This window comes from Pinus tabuliformis, chromosome 3_2, assembly GCF_031772625.1.
Source record: "Pinus tabuliformis cultivar Carrire ecotype Pingquan chromosome 3_2, CPIR1, whole genome shotgun sequence".
NCBI classification, from domain to species: Eukaryota; Viridiplantae; Streptophyta; class Pinopsida; order Pinales; family Pinaceae; genus Pinus; species Pinus tabuliformis.
In genome coordinates, this window is record NC_142302.1 from 1,079,349,841 (window position 1) to 1,079,370,080 (window position 20,240).

The window sequence follows — 20,240 nt, forward strand, 5'->3', positions numbered from 1 at the left end:
AACTAATCACATAAATATATTCATTTTTGTTTTTAATAATATTTGAGATTGTTTTTATTTAAAAACTATTTCATTTTTATTTTAAAAAGAACATATGTCAACTCAAAGTTGAGCAAAGAAAAGAAATCACACATCTTCCTGAAACGAGAGTGTAGAATGCATCTAAAAAGACCAATTATTTTTGAAGTATTAAAAAAATTATATTTTATAAAAAATAATATTACCTTTATAAAATAATAACTTTTATAAAATTTTAAAATATAATTTTTTTATTCAAATTTTCTAAAATATTGTTTTTTTTAAATAAATTTTCTTAAATAATAATCAATAAAAATCACAAAATTACTAAAAATTAAATTTTTAAATAATATTAATATTTATAATTTTATTTTTACATTTAACTTTTCCATTAACCAATTTTCAATAGAGATTCCCCTCAATAACAATAAATAAAAAAACACTAATTTAATAGCCTTTAATAACCATGAGTGAGTGAAAACATTAAAATTAAAATAAAAGTTGCTGCCAACGCATATCATCAACTTTGAGTGTCAATAAATTTTATAAAGCATATTTGCCTAGTGAGTGAAAACATTAAAATTAAAATTAAAAGTTGCTGCCAATGCATATCATCAACTTTGAGTGTCAATAAATTTTATAAAGCATATTTGCCTAGTGAGTGAAAACATTAAAATTAAAATAAAAGTTGATGCCAACGCATATCATCAACTTTGAGTGTCAATAAATTTTATAAAGCATATTTGCCTAGTGAGTGAAAACATTAAAATTAAAATAAAAGTTGCTGCCAACGCATATCATCAACTTTGAGTGTCAATAAATTTTATAAAGCATATTTGCCTCGATTTTCAAAGACGAATGAGAATGGTGATAAAAAATATAATCTATATAAAATATATTTTTGCCTTTGTTAGGCATAATTCCAAGTACAGCATCGACCATTTCACTGTCCATTTGTCACTGCGTACAGTAGGACCCACGGGGGACGCTATTGCCGCGTACCTTGAATTTAATTCCATGCCTCAAGCAGCTCTGGACGGCGCGGGGACAATCACTATGTCAGACGTAACACACTATTGGTTTCGGGTTACAAAAGTTTTCCGACAACAATTCCGTTAATGGATTTTAACGTCCGTTTCTATAAACGGAGACAGAGAAGTGGGACCAACAGCTCCGTGATCAATTTAGGAGAATCTGCAATCGGGATAAGGGTTGCCCCGTTGAAGCATAATGGCAGATTGTATCGCTGGTTGTTCACAGAAGCAGAGGAGAGGGTTTTGGCGATACAGTCTGCATAGCTGTTTGTTCTGTTAATAACGTAGTGGGTGCACCACAGTGAAGTTCCAATCTCTGAAGTAGAGGAGTCTCCTGCATCCGCTGGTCTTCCAATGTCTGAAGGAGAGGAGTCTCCTGCATCCACTGGTCTTCCAATGTCCGAAGTAGGGCAGTCTCCTGCATCCACTGGTCATAAATGGTTCAACAGAAAGCCCCGCCCTACGCGATCAGACAGCAGCAACAATTGGCGATCAAAAAGCAACAACAACCCACTGGGTGAGTCATGTTCTGGTAACAATTCTGTATTTTCACGAGATCAGGATCGCACCTCCAGGTTTAAATTCCGACCATCTTCATCGGAAATCGAGAGATGGCTAGATAACCAGGTTACAAATCCCATAACGAATCTCATTTCTTATCTCAGCTCACCCGAAGGCCTTCACATGGTGGCGCAGATAGTAGAGAACCGTTCTCTGTCGCCTAGAATTGTCATCAAATTAACCAAACTTGTAACGCAGGAGGGTATAAGATCCAGTACAGAAAGGCATGCCACCAATAAAATATATGGAGTATTTCTGGGGTCGGCATTTCTCGCGCAGATTCAAGCTTATATTGGAGATATTCTAGAGCCAACAGCCCAGGATTTGTGGCCTTTTATTCATCTTTTCGATGAGATACAGAACCGAACAGCTGATGGATGGAGGTTCCTTCCGGTCGAGACTCTCAGAGAAGCCATTAATGGGATTCCAGAGGATGCTGAAAAGATTGAACTGTATCAACCTAAGTTACCAAGTTCGGCCGTATCGGCCTAAAAAATTCGGAAATTCGTCAGTACGATTCGATTCGCGGTTTAATACGGTACGGAGTTTTTAGTTTATGGATTCAATTAATTTAACAAGGCCCAAAGTTTGTGGGTTTTTATTATCTTCCAACCGGTAGTCGTTGTCGTTATTAGCGAAGACGCCGAGAAGAAGGCTTCGGAATAGCGTTTGAATCTCCTTTCATCAATTAGCAAGCATGTAATGTAAAATAAATCTAAGTTGTAAAATAATAATTTTTATATTCAATAATGTGATAAAAAATTTTAGTATTAAAAAGTTGAAGGGTACGTTAAATATTAAAAATTGTAAAAATTTTAAAATAATTTTTCTCATTTTTATTTATATAATAGTTATTAGTAAATTGGATAATAGTGATTTCAGTTATGGAATTCGAATTTAATTTAAAAGGTTTAGAGATTAATTTATACATATTTATTATTGAATAAATTTGGATTTGAAGAAGAAAGGGATTGATCACTTGAAACTTAATTTTAATATTCAATATCTATTTTTTTATATAAATATCAGGTTTGAATTTTTGTTATTTAGATTATTATATTTGACTTATACGTTTTTCAAATTTGCAATACTAATAAATTTTGTTTGATGCATTTTTCTTTCATTAATAGGTAATTTTAAATAGACATAAAAGATTAATATTGGAAATAAGTACCACATTATTTAAAATATCAAGTGAAGAAATATTCATTTCATTCTTTTTAGAAAAATTGTTAGTGTTTATAAGATGTATATTGTCGAATTTTTCTCGTATTGAATTTTACGTTGTCAAATTTTTTTCGTATCGAATCGAATTCGAATCCGTATTCGAATTCGAATTTGGTAACTATGGTATCAACATTTCTCTAACCTCGTCCAGTTTCGAAACAAATTTAAAATGCTTCAGCAACTTTCGAAGTCTGATGGCTGCTCCCAGGTAAAGAGTTACCCAAATCTTTACCCAAATATTTTATAATCACAGTTATTATATGCCATTAGTTAGTCGTGGGTCGGTGATATATGGTCAAGGATTAATGGGGTAATATGATCCATATTATATGCCATTAGTTACTCGTGGCGGGGTAATATAATAGAGCTGGAGAAAAAGTTGGTTTGTTTGTTTGTTTGTTTTTGGTTTAAATAAAATATTTTAAAGATTAATGTGTTTTGTTTATTATTTTTATTTATATGCTTTTTATTATATTAATGATAGAATTTGTTAGATTTACGATATTAAGAGGGTGGAAAATGAAAAAAATGTCTTTTTAGATTGTCGGGCTCTTACTAACATTTGTTCTCAGTTCCTTAACTTATGTCACATTTTAAATTTTCTTGACTTATTAAGCCAGCCCCCTAACTTATGTCACACTTCAAATCTTCTTGACTTATTAAGCCAGCCACCCTATAGCGATTTTGGTGGTGGACTTCCTTTCTTTTTTATCATAGAAACAAGATTTTGAAGAATCACAATTAGATTTTTTTCCTTTTGTTGAGATCGGATGGATTCGCATTGGTCTTAACGGACGTTAATCATTATTATCATCATCATTTTTAGAGAATTATTTAAAAAAATAGAGAATCATTAAAAAAATATGAATTTAAAATATTTTAAAATTTGTAATTATAAAATTGTAATAATGTGCTTGGTTAATTATTTTTTATTTATATCCCTTTTATTATTTCTAAAGAATTATTTTAAAAACAAGTTGTCTTTAGTGAGACTTTTTGGAAGTTTTTTTTGTGAGTTTACATTGGTCTTAGTGGACGTTAATCACATCATCATCATCATTTTTAGAGAATTATTTAAAAAAAATAGAGAATCATTAAAAAAATATAAATTTAAAATGTTTTAAAATTTGTCATTATAAAATTGTAATAATGTGCTTGGTTAATTATTTTTTATTTATATGTGTTTTATTATTTCTAAAGAATTATTTAAAAAACAAAGTTGTCTTTAGTGAGACTTTTTGGAAGCTTTTTTTGTGGGTTTTTCCAGTGCAATTTCTCTAAAATCAGTCAGAAATTTATTGAAATCACAAGTTTGATGGGTAACCCCTGTCGAATCCAAGTGCCTTTGGGGTTTTTCAGGGTGCTGAATCTATATATATAGTCAAAAGATTAGTTTAAATAACACAAATCAAGATTTCAAAATTTTCTGCTAGATTTTGGCAAGGGAAAGTCCAAAGGAAATTCTTACTTTTTTCATTTCACTTTAGGATACAGCAAGGTGTCCCCATTGGGGAATCAATTCGGCTCGGGTAAACCTCCCAATCTAGGTAATAAACTTGAAGGGTGCTTCCACCCTCGCCTAGAGAGCACGGGAAGGACCATACAAGGTATTTGATTGTGGGAAGTGCCTTCTATTCCATATTCGTGGGGTTGGTTGGAGCAGGGCAACTTCCTTCTCTTTTTGACCTATTCCCCTTAAAGAAAAGATTAGATCGATTCATTATCTGCCTTTAGATGCAAGGAAGGATTGACTAATGCTTAATAACAATAATTATGAGGCATCACATGTATATTTTCGAGAGAGGGTTTTATTAAAAGGAGTTTATTTATAAAGATTTTTTTAAAAAGAGTTTTGCAAAATTTATAAAAAGAGAAATTTAGGTTTTTGAAGAGAATTTTTTTGAAGATAGATGGTTTTTTCAAATTTCCAGCCCCAGTTCACACCGTTTATAAGGAAAGATTATGATGTGTGGGCCATTAAGATGGCAACTATGTTGCAGGCTTATGATGTTTGGGATTATGTCCAGTTTGGGTTTTTAGAACCTAAGGGTTAAGCAGAAAAACGAGCTTTCAGTAATGTATAGAGGGAACAATGGAAGAAAGACAAGAAGAAGAATGCACAAGTGTTGCAGCGTATCCAGCAAGGAGTGGACCGAGCAATGTTCCAGAATATTATGATCACGTTTCTAGCAAAGGAAGGATGGGATACCTTGGCGACAAGCTATAATACTAGAAGAGATTTTGAAAGTCTGCAGATGAAGGAGACAGAGGACATCAATTCTTTCATGAATTGGGTCATGACTGTCATATATCAGGTAAAAATTTATGCTGACAAAATTAAAGATCAAACAGTGGTTGAGAAGGTCCTCAGATCTTTGTATGCCAAATTTGATGTTGTGGTAGCAACGATAGAAGAAGCCAAGGATTTGACATCACTGATAGTTGATGAGTTAATGGGATCACTTCTATCACGTGAGGCAAGGATAGACAGAAATAAGGATTCCATTTTAGAAACCGCTTTCAAAAGTCAGGTTTTTATTTCAAGAGACAGAGGCAGAGGACGAGGCGGAAGACATGGTGGTCAGAGAGATGACTGAGAGGAGCATGAACATTAAAGTGGAAGCACCAGTAGAAGCTTGAACAACAATCAAAGAGTTGAAAAAATCAAAGGTGAGATGTTATTATTACAGTGAATTTGGTCACTATGCCCATGATTGTAGGAAGAGGATAGATAATCAAGGAAACCAAAGAGCTAATGTCACTACACAGAGTACCAACTCCATGTTCGTAGCTTGCCATACCATGTACGAACCTTCTGATAATGTATGGCTATTAGATAGTGGTTGCAGTAGCCGCATGATAGGAAACAAGAATTTGGTTGCAAATTTGGATCAGGTTTCTATTTCAAGAGATAGAGGCAGAGGACGAGGCGGAAGACATGGCAGTCAGATAGATGACCAAGAGGAGCATGAACATTAAAGTGGAAGCACCAGCAAAAGCTTGAACAACAATCAAAGAGTTGACAAATCAAAGGTGAGATGTTATTATTGCAATAAATTTGGTCACTATGCCCATGATTGCGGGAAGAGGATAGATAGTCAAAGGAAACTAGAGAGCTAATGTCACTACAGATAGTACCAACTCCATGTTCTTAGCTTGCCATACCATGCATGAACCTTCTGATAATGTATGGCTATTAGATAGTGGTTGCAGTAGCCACACGACAGGCAACAAGAATTTGGTTGCAAATTTGGATCAATGTGTGAAGACACAGGGAAAGTTGGGAACTAATAAGACCGTGGATGTAGATGGCAAAGGAATGGTCAACACCCTGACCAAGCAGGGGGAGTCGAAGATAATCGCAGAGGTATATTATGTCTCTGGTTTCAAATATAATTTGATTAGTGTTGGTCAATTAACATAGAAAGGATACAGAGTTATCTTTCAAGAACAAGAGTGTGTTATATATAACAAGCCCCCAAGCAAGCAATTGACAGCAAAGGTGCAGATGACGAGGAACAAACTCTTTCCTCTAGTCATGAATTACAGTGACCAGGTCAGTTCATTTACAATTGCATGTTCTAATGATTATTGGTTATGGCACTTTCGGTTTGGACACTTGCACTTTTCTGGTTTAAGATTGTTGCAGCAGAAATAGATGGTCAGAGGATTACATCCCATCAAAGAACCTGCTAGTACTTGTGAGTGTTGCATCATGGGAAAGCAACACCGTGAAAGCTTTCCAAAGGGAGTTGCATATAGAGAAAATCAACCTCTTGAGCTAGTGCATACAGACCTGTGTGGACCTATGAGGACACAATCGATAGGTGGAAGTTGTTACTTCCTCACTTTCATTGATGACTATAGCAGAAAGACTTGGGTTTACTTTTTGACGCAGAAGTTTGAAACTTTTGCGAAGTTAAAAGAATTCAAAGCCTTAGCAGAGAACTAAAGTGATCGATAGATTAAGGTATTGAGGTCAGATCATGGTGGAGAATATGACTCAAAGACATTCCATGATTACTGCAAACAACATGGAATCAGAAGATGGTTTATAACTAGATACACATTGCAGCAGAATGGTGTCTTAGAGAGAAAGAATAAGACAATTATGAACATGGAAAAAAGCATGTTGAAAGACAAAAACTTGTCTAATGAGTATTGGGCAAAAGAAGTTGCATGTGATATTTATGTGATCAACATATCTCCTACAAAGAGTGTGATGAACATAGCACCAAAACAAGCATGGTCAGGTATGTCTTGCAGCGTCTCTCATCTAAGAGTATTTGGATGTGTAGCTTATGCACATGTGCCTAAACAGCTAAGAGGCAAATTGGATGATAAAAGTGAAAAATGCATAATTACTGGTTATAGTGAGCAATCAAAAGCTTACAAATCGTATAACTCTATCACCAACAAGAACATAATTAGCAGAGATGTTGTGTTCAAAGAACCAGAGTCATAGAATGAGACTGTAGACAAAACAGTTCATGCACGAGTGCCATTGATGGAAGAAGATGAAGTAGTAGAAAAGGAGTAGTAAGAATCACAGGTGAAGACACCAAACAGAGACACACCAACAAGGACTCCAAGATTTTCTGAGCAACATGGATCTTCGAACAGATCAATAGATTGAGATTCTCCCAGTAGTCAATCAGGTGATGAATCAAGCAATGGTAAAAGAAAGATGAGAAGTATGAAAGGTATTTATGATGATTTGGATGTTAGTTCAAATTTTGCATTGTTGTCATTCCAACCTTCTTCGTTTGAAGAAGCAATCAGAGATGAAAATTGGGTGCAAGCCATGGATGAAGAAATTGAAGCTATTGAAAAGAATGATACATGGGATTTGGTTGATCTACCAAATGAAAAACACCTCATTGGTGTGAAATGGGTATACAAGACAAATATAAATGAGAAAGGTGAAATTGATAGATTTAAAGCAAGACTTGTAGCAAAAGGATTCTCGCAGCAATCAAGAATAGATTTTGGGGAAACGTTTGCTCCGATAGCTAGATTGGACACTGTAAGAGCGATTCTAGCCACAATAGCTCAGAACAAGTGGAAAATATATTAGATGGATGCGAAATCAACTTTCTTGAATGGAATTCTAGAAGAAGAAATTTATGTGCAACAACCTCCAAGATATGAAGTTGAAGGTGAAGAAGACAGAGTTTACAGGTTAAAGAAAGCGCTCTATGGACTCAAACAAGTGCCTAGAGCTTGGTATAATAGAATTGACAGGTACATGATCAAGAATGGTTTTTGTAGAAGCAACATTGAGCCTACCTTGTACTCAATGGTAAATGAGCATGGACAAATTTTGATTGTTTGCTTATATGCTGATGACATGATTTATACAAGTGATTTTGAGTTAGATGAATTTAAAGCAGCCATGATGAAAGAATTTTAGATGACAGATCTTGGTCTCATGAAATATTTTCTTGGCATAGAAGTTGAGCAATTTGAAAAAAGAAATTTTATTTTGTCAAAAGAAATATGCTAGAGATTTGCTGAAAAGATTCGGGATGGAGAATTGCAAACTTGCCCCTACACCAGTTGCAACAGGTACAAAGTTAAGCAAGGGTGATGAAGGATCAAATGTCAATCCAACTCTATTCAAAAGATTGGTTGGCAACCTCATGTATCTCACAGCGACAGGACTGGATATTATGCAAGGAGTAAGTTTGATTTCTAGATTTATGGAGAGTCTAAAAGACACACATTGGAGTGTAGGATTTTTTTTTTTTTGAGATACATAACAGGAACTAGAGATTGTGGCATAATATATGCAAGCAAAAAAAAAAAGGATTTGATTGGACAAACAGATAGTGATTTTGCAGGTAGTTTGGATGACAGGAAGAACACTTCTAGTTATGTGTTCCATTTTGGTTTAGGTGTGATAGCATGGGCATCTAAGAAGCATCCCATTGTGACACTTTCATCAACAGAAACAGAGTATGTAACATCAATATCAACAACATGTCAAGCAGTATTTGATGGACTCAAGCAGAAACAACAAGGATCAAAAACAATATATTGTGACAACACCTCAACGATTGCACTATCCAAGAACAGTGTGTTTCATCAAAAGAGCAAGCATATTGATACTAGATATCACTTTATTAGAGAACTTGTGAGCAATGGAGAAGTTCACTTGAAGCCTTGTAAATTTCGTGATCAATTGTCTGATATATTTACTAAGTCATTAGCAAAATATGTGTTTGAGTTTCATAAAAGAAACATGGGTGTTGTAAACCTAGTTGAGACATAGAACAGCAGGCATGTTTGAGTTGTTATGAGTCAGTTTTTAGTTTAACGGTCGTAATTAAGGGGGAGTGTTAAAATAAGCTAATTACTTCTGCATGAAGAGTTGGCTAAAATTAGAGAGTCAGTTAACTAAGTGTTGAGTCAAGTCGAGTTAAGTGATATACGAATTGAATGTGTGGTTGCATGTTAAGATATTTTAAGTGAGTCGCTAGTTGGAAAAAGTTAAATACCTTTCACCGGGTTCATTGTAATCATCAAGTTTTTGTGTGATCAATAGAAGAGCCGCAACTGGTGTATTTTGTGTGTGAAATTTATGTTTTGGCTCTTCTGCCTTTCCAACATGTTATACTCCAATATGCTTCTTGGTGGCGAGAGGTTGGCGGTTTTGTGTAAATGGTGGCTCAGGGCCTTGCTTTTCAGTGGCTAGGGGTTATGGACTCGCTTCTTGGTGTTTTTATGGCTCGTGGTTCCTGGTTACTTGCTGGTCTGTGGCTCGTGGCCCCTCTCTGGTCTATTGTTCATGGCTCCTCGTTGGTCTATGGTTACTCACTAGACTATGGTTTATAGCTCCTTGCTGGTCTGTGGTCCAGGATCTGTGGCTTTATGCTGATCCCAGTTCATACTATGGTTCTTTATTATGTTTTAGTCAAACATGGATAGTATCCTCCAGTTTTGGCACTGTCTAGATGGTTGTGCAGAATAGAACCAACATTTTTGTAAATCTTTGCATAGTAGTATGGACTCTAGCTACCCTTTCATTTGTCAGATAAGTTTATCAAAAGAAACACTGTTATTGGGCTGGTTTCCCACAAAACAACCAGTAACAGAGTGATCTATCATATTATTATTATTATTATTATTCAATTTTAAGATCATGGCCAAGCCAGAGACCAAATTGGTGTATCAGAACTCTTTGTTTGTGGGACAAGAACCTAGCTCCGTGTAGCCATTTGACTGCTAAGTCTACTAAGGCATACATACTGAATAATACAAAATCAAACTTCAAACAAAACATATATTTTAAATCTTTTTATAATAATTTATACCATATAAAATTAATGGTGAGAAGGTAAAAGTAGTCTAAACTGTTAAGTCTTTTTGTATGTGTATGTTATGTCTTTTTGTAAGTGTATATTTCCATGTAGATATCAGTGTACATTGCCATATAAAATTAAAATTAAATTATGTGCCAGTTTTTAGCAATTTTTCAAGTAATTTTGATTAAAATACGGTTAAAAAAATTTGAAATATATTCAATATCTCAGGTTGCTGAATTTGAAACAATTTAAATCGTTGCTGAATTTGAAACCATTTAAATTTATGATTTTGCGCAAAAGCTATATAACATACCAAAAAAGATAACCATTTAATATAATCAAACTGCTGCGATCAGATATATAATTAACATTTTAGATTCCAAACCACGTTTAAATTTATGATTTTGCGCAAAAGCTATATAACATACCAAAAAAGATAACCATTTAATATAATCAAACTGCTGCGATCAGATATATAATTGACATTTTAGATTCCAAACCACGTTTAAATTTATGATTTTGCGCAAAAGCTATATAACATACCAAAAAAGATAACCATTTAATATAATCAAACTGCTGCGATCAGATATATAATTAACATTTTAGATTCCAAACCACGCGGATAAATCCAAGCCTAAGATGCGTGTAGACAAGTCTGAGCATATTTCAGTGTTTAGTGAGTCACAGGAATTGTTTGCACTATCAAAAGTGGTTGGAATCTGGTTTTTTTTAAAGTGTTTGAATCATGTATTTGATGGTGGAAATGGATTTAGCACCATCAAAAACTTCCAAGGCACTTAAAACCTTAAAGTTTGAGAGTTGTAACTTGGATTTACAAAAATCTCTGCCAAAATTTATCAAAATTTTACCAGAATTTGCATGATTTTTAAGACAGAAAAACAATGTGATTAAACTACTGCTAATTTTTTTTTTTTAAAGGAGATCTTGCATATAAAGCATAGAAGCTAAAGACATCTGCAACATGTATCAAATCGAAATGATGAATACACCAAGATTGACATCTTTCACTCTTTATATTAATGAAAAGAAAGTTTTTTGAAGTTGGAGCATATTAAAAATTGATAGGAACCAAACCAGTGCTATTCCTAAATGATTTTAACATCGATTCAATTACTTAATCAAAATTCATTTTTCAACCAAAATCACTAAAATCTGACATCTATATTCACTGTGCAGTTGCGACCCAATAAGCTGAGGTTTGTTTTACAGTCGATTCAATGTGCAGGTCATCGTGTGGTGAAAAGTATTGGACCCAATATGCTGAATATTAATTTTTCATTCTTGGATGGTCATGGGCAGGTATCCAGCGCAGGCGATTTGCCCATCATACCAACTGAAGTTGAACTCTCTTCACCTCGACTAGAACGATTGCCTATCAACAGAATCTGTGAAAAATATAATAGTATGGGTGTATACTTATCCACGCACTTTCATTTGATTCGGGAAGACTGCTTTGCCTCATTGAGGCGTGCTATTCAAAACTTCCGCCAGAACCTTGTTCCAGATAATATCAGAAAATACACTGAAGTAAACTTTATAGGGACCCAATGTGGGGATCAGGGTTTGGAGCACTGTATCTCTTTTAAAACATCGAAGAGGAAAGCGGTTAACTGGAGCTTATCCAAACGTATGATGTTTGGCTCATTGCTCTGCATTTCCTGCGATGGATTTCGGAATATTACATGGGCAATTGTGAAGGGACGTGACCCCAAAAGCCTTGAGAATGGAAGAGTTGTCTTGCAGCTGATTCCCAGCAATGAAGGTAAGTCTGCTCATTTAGAAAAGCACAAATCTTATGAAATGATTGAGTCAGTTGCAGCATACTATGAAGCCTATGTCCATGTTTTGAGATGCCTTCAACGGTCTGAAATGGAAGAGCTTCCTTTCTCGGAACACTTGCTATCGTTAGAACCCCAAGTTGGGCATCCGGGTTATTTGAAAGAATTGCAAATGAAGGATGTATATGATTTAAAATGTGCATTTCCGAAGATTCAAGACTGTTTGGGTAACTGTAAAAGTACAGTCCATATCTTGCAACCATGGCCTCGGTGGGATTCTTCCTTCGATGACAGCCAGATGGAAGCCGTGAAGCAGGGCTTGACAAAGAGGCTGGCTATTATTCAGGGCCCTCCAGGAACTGGGAAAACCTATGTTGGCTTGACAATTGCAAGGATCCTACTATCTAATGTCAATACTGGTCCTATTCTGGTCATCTGTTACACAAACCACGCACTGGATCAGTTCTTGGAATCCATTTATTCTGTCGAGGAAAATATTGTTCGACTTGGTGGCAGATGTGCAAACGAAAACATGTCGAAACGAAGCTTGAAAGAGCTCAAACAGATTGTTAGAATGTATGGAACAGTTTCTTCCACACATCGAGAACTGTTGTCTGCTAAAGGGGATTTGAAAGAGCAGATACAGAGAAATACATTTTGTTTGGGAGCAAGGCTAATCTCTAAGTGGATGCTTTGGGATATTGCCTCCGAACAGCATATTGAATCCCTCTACAGTAAATATGGAATTAATGGTGAGGACATAGAAGAGGTATGGTTGGAAGCGAAGGATGAATTAGCAGCTGATAAACAAGTTTGGAAAAGTAGATGGAAGAAGGAAGTGTTGTCCACCGTGCCAGTAACAACATTCAATAGATTCTCTCCACTGCCGGAGTTTGAACATGATGGTAACTTTCATGGCTTTCCTGGAACTGCAGATGAAGTAGTTGTTACAAAGCCAGCTCATCAATCTTCTATATCGTTGGACGAGATACTAGTTTCCCAAGATTTATGGCTCTTACCTAAAAAATCTAGAGCCATCCTTCACAAACATTGGCTTGATAAAGCCAGAGAAAGAGCCGAGGATGAACTGCATCGTTTATCTCAGACATACAAAGAGATATGTGCTCAGTTACTTGAATTTGATAGTATGATTTGCCTTCAAATTCTAAGCAAAGCAAAAGTCGTGGGAATGACAACCACTGCAGCAGCTAGAAACTATGACCTTCTTCAGGGACTTAGTGCAGAAATAGTGGTGATAGAAGAGGCTGCGGAGGTTTTAGAAGCTCATGTTTTACCATGCATTGGTTACTTCACCGAACATCTCATTCTCCTTGGGGATCACTTGCAGCTGCGTCCTTCAGTGGCAGAATATGAGTTAGCCACAAAGCACAATTTGGAGATCTCGCTCTTTGAGCGATTGATAAGCGCAGGGATTGAGCATGTCACTCTCAGATGCCAAAGAAGAATGAGGCCCGAAATTTCAAGGTTAATATCAGATATCTATCCTTCCTTGCAGGACCACTTTAGCGTCACCCAGTATGAAAACATAAAAGGAATTAAAAACAATGTGTTTTTCTTAGATCATAGAGCCATGGAATCCCAGGCAACCGATGCCAACAGCAAAGTTAACACTAAGGAAGCGCGACTTGCTGTGGAACTTTGTGTTTATCTTCTGAAACAAGGTTATAAGAACAACGACATTACAATTCTGACAATGTATAAAGGCCAGATGAGTGAAATTCAAAGAGAACTGAATGACCGTCTTCGCTACAGGAATTATCAGAATCAGAAAACAGATGCTGCTACAGCTAATCCTCGAGTTTGTTCTGTGGATAACTACCAGGGGGAAGAATGCAATATTATCATATTGTCTCTGGTGAGGAGCAATAAAATGCTGGGAATTGGAGGGTCGAGAGGAAATATTGGGTTTCTTAAGGTGTCAAACAGGGTTTGTGTGGCACTGTCAAGGGCAAAGATGGGGCTCTACATCTTTGGCAATGCAGAACTCCTAAGCTCTCAAAGCACTATGTGGGAATCAATAATTCAGAAATTGCAAAGTTCCGAATCCATTGGCCCTGCAATAACGCTGGCCTGCCAAAATCATCCACAAACAGAGACGAGGGTCTTGGAATGTGAAGATTTCAGACAAGTAGAGGACGGAGGTTGTAGCAAACCCTGCGAATATCAATTAAAATGCGGCCATGCCTGCCCAAGGAGGTGTCATCCATCGGACCATGAGTACATTATTTGCCCCAAGCCTTGTCCACATAAATTCGAGACTACGTGCGGTCATCAATGCCCCAAGAGATGCCATTTCCCTGCAGATTGTCCTCCTTGCCAAGTGCCCGTGTCCAAGATTCTGCCTGGATGTGGCCACCGCATAATTCTTCATTGCTCCACTGCCGTTGAGAACGCCTTCTGCAACGAACCCTGTCCAACTAAATTTGGTTGTGCGCATTCATGTCAACAAAAATGTGGAAGACCTTGTGGACCTTGTCAAGAAAAAGTTATCAAAGATTTGCCATGTGGACATCAAGCAAGAATGACATGCTCAGAAGACCCTTGTAAATTTCATTGTGATCAGCCCTGTGGTAAAGTGCTGAGTCCCGGCTGTGGGCATATTTGCAGAGGAACATGTGAGTCATGCAAGCAAGGCAGTTCGCATATTCTCTGCAAGGAACAACACTCCAGGAATCTTGCATGTGGTCACCAATGCATGGCAGAATGCTCCGAAATCTGTCCTCCCTGCAAGCATCCTTGCGAGAAACGTTGTCTGCATGGTCGCTGCATTCTTATTTGTGGAGCCTTATGTGCAACTTGTACGGGGAAATGCGAATGGAAGTGCGAGCATCATATGTGTGATCTCCTGTGTCATGAACCATGTACCAGGCCTCGGTGTGACGAACCCTGCCAAGAAACTCTAAGGTGTGGGCATCCTTGTATAGGTCTCTGTGGGGAGCCCTGCCCCGAGATTTGCAGGATTTGCAATCCTGATTATCTGGATGTCCTTTCAGAGAAGGCTCTACACCAGTATCATCCATCCGATAGGTTTGTGCGGCTCATAGACTGCGGGCATGTATTTGAAGTAAGTGGGCTCGACACTTGGATGGACATAGACGACGCAGTTGCTGGGCTTGGTGCTACTCCCGTTAAGCTAAAGCAATGGTAAGCCTGGTATAAATCACGCAAAATCTGTGTGTTCTGCAATTTAATGAATCAGGATTGCTAAACTCTGTTAACATTGTTAAATGCCATCCTATGCAGTCCTGGATGCTGGTCGCCTATTAGAAGAACGCTGCGATATTCAAATATTATCAAGAGAAAGTTGCAACAGATTGAAGAAGTCAAGAGGCGAGTGCTTGGATTCGAGAAAGTGAAAAGAGGAAACGACTGGTTAAAGAAGAGAAAATATAATGAAGCAATGGTGGAATTCACGGCAGTTCTCAGCAGCACTCCGTGGCTTCTGGAAGCCCATCTGGGCCAGGCCCGTGTTCTTTGTGGACAAGCAAGCAATAGAATAACTATGCTTTATAATAGAGCACATTATTATGATGGAAGCAAAGAAGCAATTGAACATCTCTGCTTTATAATAGAGCACAGCTCCTACAAGGAACTCATGCTTCAAAAGCTTCCTGCTCTAAGCCTGAAATCTAGTGTAAACACTGATAATGTCAGTTCTATAGCTCAAAATGATTTGGCCATTGATGCGCTTCTCCAATGGGCATTGGCTTGTTCCTTTAGAGATGACTTCGCTACTGGGTTAGTGATTTGCGACATCATTCTGCAGAGAAACCCTAATCATGCAAAGACCACCGAAGTTAGAGTGGGACTGGAAAATCGAGTGAAACTAGAGGGTTTTGAAGTTACGAGTATGGAGGTGGAAGGAAGAGGCGACTGGTATCAGTGTCACAATGGCCACTTCTATATTGTGGGAGAGTGTGGAGAACCCATGCAGACATCTCAGTGCCCACATTGCAAGGCCACAGTGGGAGGAGAGTCTCATCCTCCAGCAGCAGGAAATAGTCATGCAGAGACGGGTCTTGGTGCTCTTGCCTTATAAGGGACAACAACAAATATGGGTTTGTTTTGGAGTTGTACACTTCCAATAAGAGGAAAGGCTATAGAAAAATGCAGAACACATCATAGTGGAGAGACTGGAATCCAATCCTTCTCTATAGTTTCAAAGCTAGTAGATTCTTAAAAGACTGATACATATGTATGGATTCGTCCTTTTTAAAACTAGTTGTTTCTATTGAACTATGGATTCAGCCTTTTTAAAACTAGTTGTTTTTAGAAGTATTTAGGGCAAATATTTTCAAAGCCACGTGTATATATATATATATTCGATGTTAGAAGTTTGTTCAAATTCTACCTGTGAAATTCTCGTTATTGAATATGGTAAGAAAATTGGGTTTGGAAGTGTGAATGCTATGAAACTGAACTGTTACATGTATAACCTAAAATAAAGATCGTCCTGGTGAAGTATTAAACAAATCTTTTAAAGGTATTGATTTTTCATATTGTGGTTGATGTAGTAATGGTTAAAAATAATGATTAATTGGATGTTTAGATAGAAAAGTAGATAAGAGGGATTTTCCATGAAACGTTTTAGGGAAGTTTGCGAAGAGCATAATTTGGATAGGATTAATGGTTTAATATTTATATTGCAATGTTTTTGGAGGGGAGGGGTTTAATAGGGTATTTCTAATTTTTTCGCCGAACTACAATTTTATTTTTTTAAAATGGGAGGGGCTAGTTCCCTTAAGAAGTATATATGGGCCTTCTTTTTGTACATATATACATGTCAGAACAAGCTGACAAACTGTCATCTCAATACATCTCATTATAACCACATTGAAACTTGATAAACGCTGCTGGGCAGCGATACAAATCGGGATCGATCCTTGGTGGGGACCCTGGCAGCGGACTGCCCCAACCAATGTACCATGCACCTGCGTGCCACAATTATATATATATATATATTTTCATCATCTGCATTAAGATAAATTATAAATGATAGATATATTATTATTAGATTTAAGACTTTTGTGATTTATCAATTTATAGAGAAGTCTTTTGGATTAATTACATCGTAAGGATTGGGTTGACGTTTCAAACCAATCAATGTGGTTCATCTTGAGGACAAGGTTCGAAACGTCGGCCCGATTCTTATCCTTGTCCTAAGGATGAACTACATTAGTTGGTTCGAAACGTCGACCCAATCTTTGTCCTTGTCCTGAGGATGAACTACATTAGTTGGTTCGAAACGTCTACCCAATTTTTACGATGTGATTAATATGGAAGACTTCTCTATAAATATATTATTGCAATAAAATTATAAACATGGATTGATGTATAATATTTACTAAATTACATTTATTTATTAAATTATAAGTTATAACAATTACATATATTAATCTATAATAGTAAGGGGTTATGAATATCAATATAAGATTCAAGAATTTAGAAGATTCAATTCATAATTATATATTTAAAGTTAATGAAAACATGTATAATAGTCCAAAATTGCAAAATGTTAAATAAATACATTATGTGGGTGTTAAACAGCTATATGTCTCGAAAAAAAAAAAAGAGGGAGTCCTTGTAGTGCCCTTGCTAACATAAAGGTTAAAACTAAGATTCTTAAGTTTAGATTTGCATTAAGCCCATCCAAAAATGCATGAGTCTCACTTCATTCTCCCTCATCTTCATCAACGCCCTATAACTGCAACTCGATGTCATCTAATGGCACATTTACCAACCTTGTCTTAAGAGATGGACTATCTACCTCATCATAAATCTAAGCATCGACATCTTGATCTCCATCTCACCATGCTATTGGTCCCTGTAAATATTCGGTTGTTTTCCTTGTAAGAAGGCGAAGACTGCGATGCACATAAACTAGTTTTTCCGCTCTCTTAGAGGTAAGCCTATTCCTCTTAATATAGAGGATAAAATTATATGTTGACCAATTCCTTTCTGCAGTTGAAGAACTAGCAACTTGAGATGGTAGACACATAGCTAGAGCACAGACTTTTGGAGCTTTGCCCTCTTACATCTTCCACCACCCACTAGGACTCCTTTGTGCCATGACCAACAAATATTGCTTTGCAATGTTAGAGAAAGTGGGGCTACCAAACATCGCGAAGTCAAGAAATTTTTCTCGAATTATTCTCGCTTGCTCTATTGTATACATCTTCTATATGATGTCAATAAACTCTTGTTTCACCTCAGGCTCATCTATTGGTGCAACTATACCTTCTTTCTACATATACCACTTTGCATTAAGTGCATAAGCAATCATATGAAGAGGTGTGTTCAACTCGATCCATTTCTTTTCTATCAACTTTTGAATTTCATTAAAAAAATTGCAAAGAGGGGTCCCTTGCTGAAAATAGCAATAAGAAATGTTAAAAATAACATCAAGAAAAAATGCTAATTCAATTTGTCCTTGAATTAAATTGGGAATAAATTGTAATTCCACATCTCATGACAACTTGTAGTGGTTAACTAAGTTAATTTGACTTAATTGGCTAAGTTAATTTGAGTTGAGAGTCTATTTAGAGTCATGTAGAGTGATACCTAAATTTTAGGGGCTTAGACTGAGTTTTTTTCATTTGTAATTATTTAATTTAGTTTAGTTGAGTTAAATTTAGTTAAACTAGTTCCAACTGATGGAGGGATTAGTGGGAGATCCAGTAGTGGGGTGTAACCAACACTGCTCAATCAGTAAACTGAAGATTCACTCATAATTAACTCATGCATGTCAAATTAGATAAATCCTCTGTTGGGATTGGAGTTTAGGGACAGATGGTGCATACAATCAGAGGAAGACCTAAAATAAATCATTCCTTAATTATAAAACTCACTCTTTTTAAACATTTGAATTGCCTATAAAAGGAGGAATGAAGGCACAAGTTCAATCATTGTTTTGGTGAGCACAAGTTAGTGAGACTAAGCAATAGAAAGCACATGTTTGTGCATGGATCTTGTGAGAGAAAAGTGTGCCAAGAGAAGTTTGTGCACAAGTTGGTAGTGAGATAAATAGAGGTAGTGCAGAGATTGTTCGAGCTTGAGCAAACATTGTAATCTTCTCGAATTTTCTTATTAATGCAATATATAGATAGCAGGGGTTTTTTGCCATGGCTTTCCCCAGAAAATTATTGTGTTAGGTGATTGAATTTTTTATTTTTATTTTTTTAATTTTAATTTTAATTAATTAATTTATTTATTAATTTATTTTTATTTTTATTTTTATTTTATTTTTATTTTTATTTATTTATTTATTTATTTATTAATTTATTTTTAATTTTTATTTATTTATTTATTTTTTTTCTGCTTCGTGATTTCATCGATCAATTTTTGTTCCCGCTGATGAGTAGAGTAGATTCAAGTAAATTGTTTTAACATATCACAATCTGCAGTTTGAATCTATAAGAAAATTCTACATGGTATAAGAGCTAGATTTTTAGAAATTTCAACATCGTATCAAAATTATATTTGTAGAAATTTATACATGGTATCGAAGTTGAAATCACAATAAAAGAGAAGAATTCAAAGTTGTCCTTGCAGATTGATGGAGCTCTAGTTCAAGGCAAATCCATAAGAGACCCTATGTGCAAACTTTTTAATGAAGCAAGAAGATTGCTAGTTGGCAGATCAATGGATATTGAGATTCAGAGGGTGTCTAGTTTTATAGGGAGCAACCTTGTGGAAGCTAGTACTTTAGGATTTGGGGAGATTAGACTCATTATTGTAGTGGTTGTAGCAGTAGTGCGGAAGCAACTTAGTGGTAGAGTCAACCACAATATGAGTAGATCAGATTTAGCTCATGCATGCAAAGCCTTGAGGAGCAAGGCAAAGGTTAGAGACTTTGTGTTTGACAAGGAGCATGAATTACCTCTGAACATGCAGCCTCAGATGCATCCTTAGAAGTAGCCTCAACAAGTTATGGAACAAACACAATTGGAGAAGCAAAGAGGAGACCGAGTGGAGACATCCACTCAAGAAGAGACCTCCAGTAGGGGGGAAATTTCAAGTCAAGTGGGCAGAAGGAGCACATTCATCCATACCACCTGGTGCGAGGTGGGGCGATCTGAAACAATAGTCCCAAAAGTTGCATAAATTGGGCAAGATCCATTAAGGTGTTTTTTGTCTCATGGATCATTACCTTGCTACGGCAAGGCCACAATATTAATTAGCAGGAGGATCAGTGTCAGTCATATACTGAGAAGTGTAGAGCAATGTTGACAGCAGAGTAGGAGGCTCAATAGCAGAGTCAACAACAACACAAA

At 36.3% G+C, this 20,240-nt stretch overlaps 1 protein-coding gene across 1 annotated transcript; it reads left to right on the forward strand.

Moving 5' to 3' along the window:
- The first annotated feature begins 1,070 nt into the window (after positions 1–1,070).
- LOC149184433 (uncharacterized) lies at positions 1,071–16,312 on the forward strand. Its single transcript, XM_089417474.1, has 4 exons — positions 1,071–2,093; positions 2,992–3,048; positions 11,468–15,111; positions 15,211–16,312. Exons 1-4 carry the CDS (start codon positions 1,407–1,409, stop codon positions 16,004–16,006), a joined length of 5,184 nt encoding a protein of 1,727 aa, XP_089273600.1. The 5' UTR covers positions 1,071–1,406; the 3' UTR covers positions 16,007–16,312.
- The last annotated feature ends 3,928 nt before the right edge of the window (positions 16,313–20,240 follow it).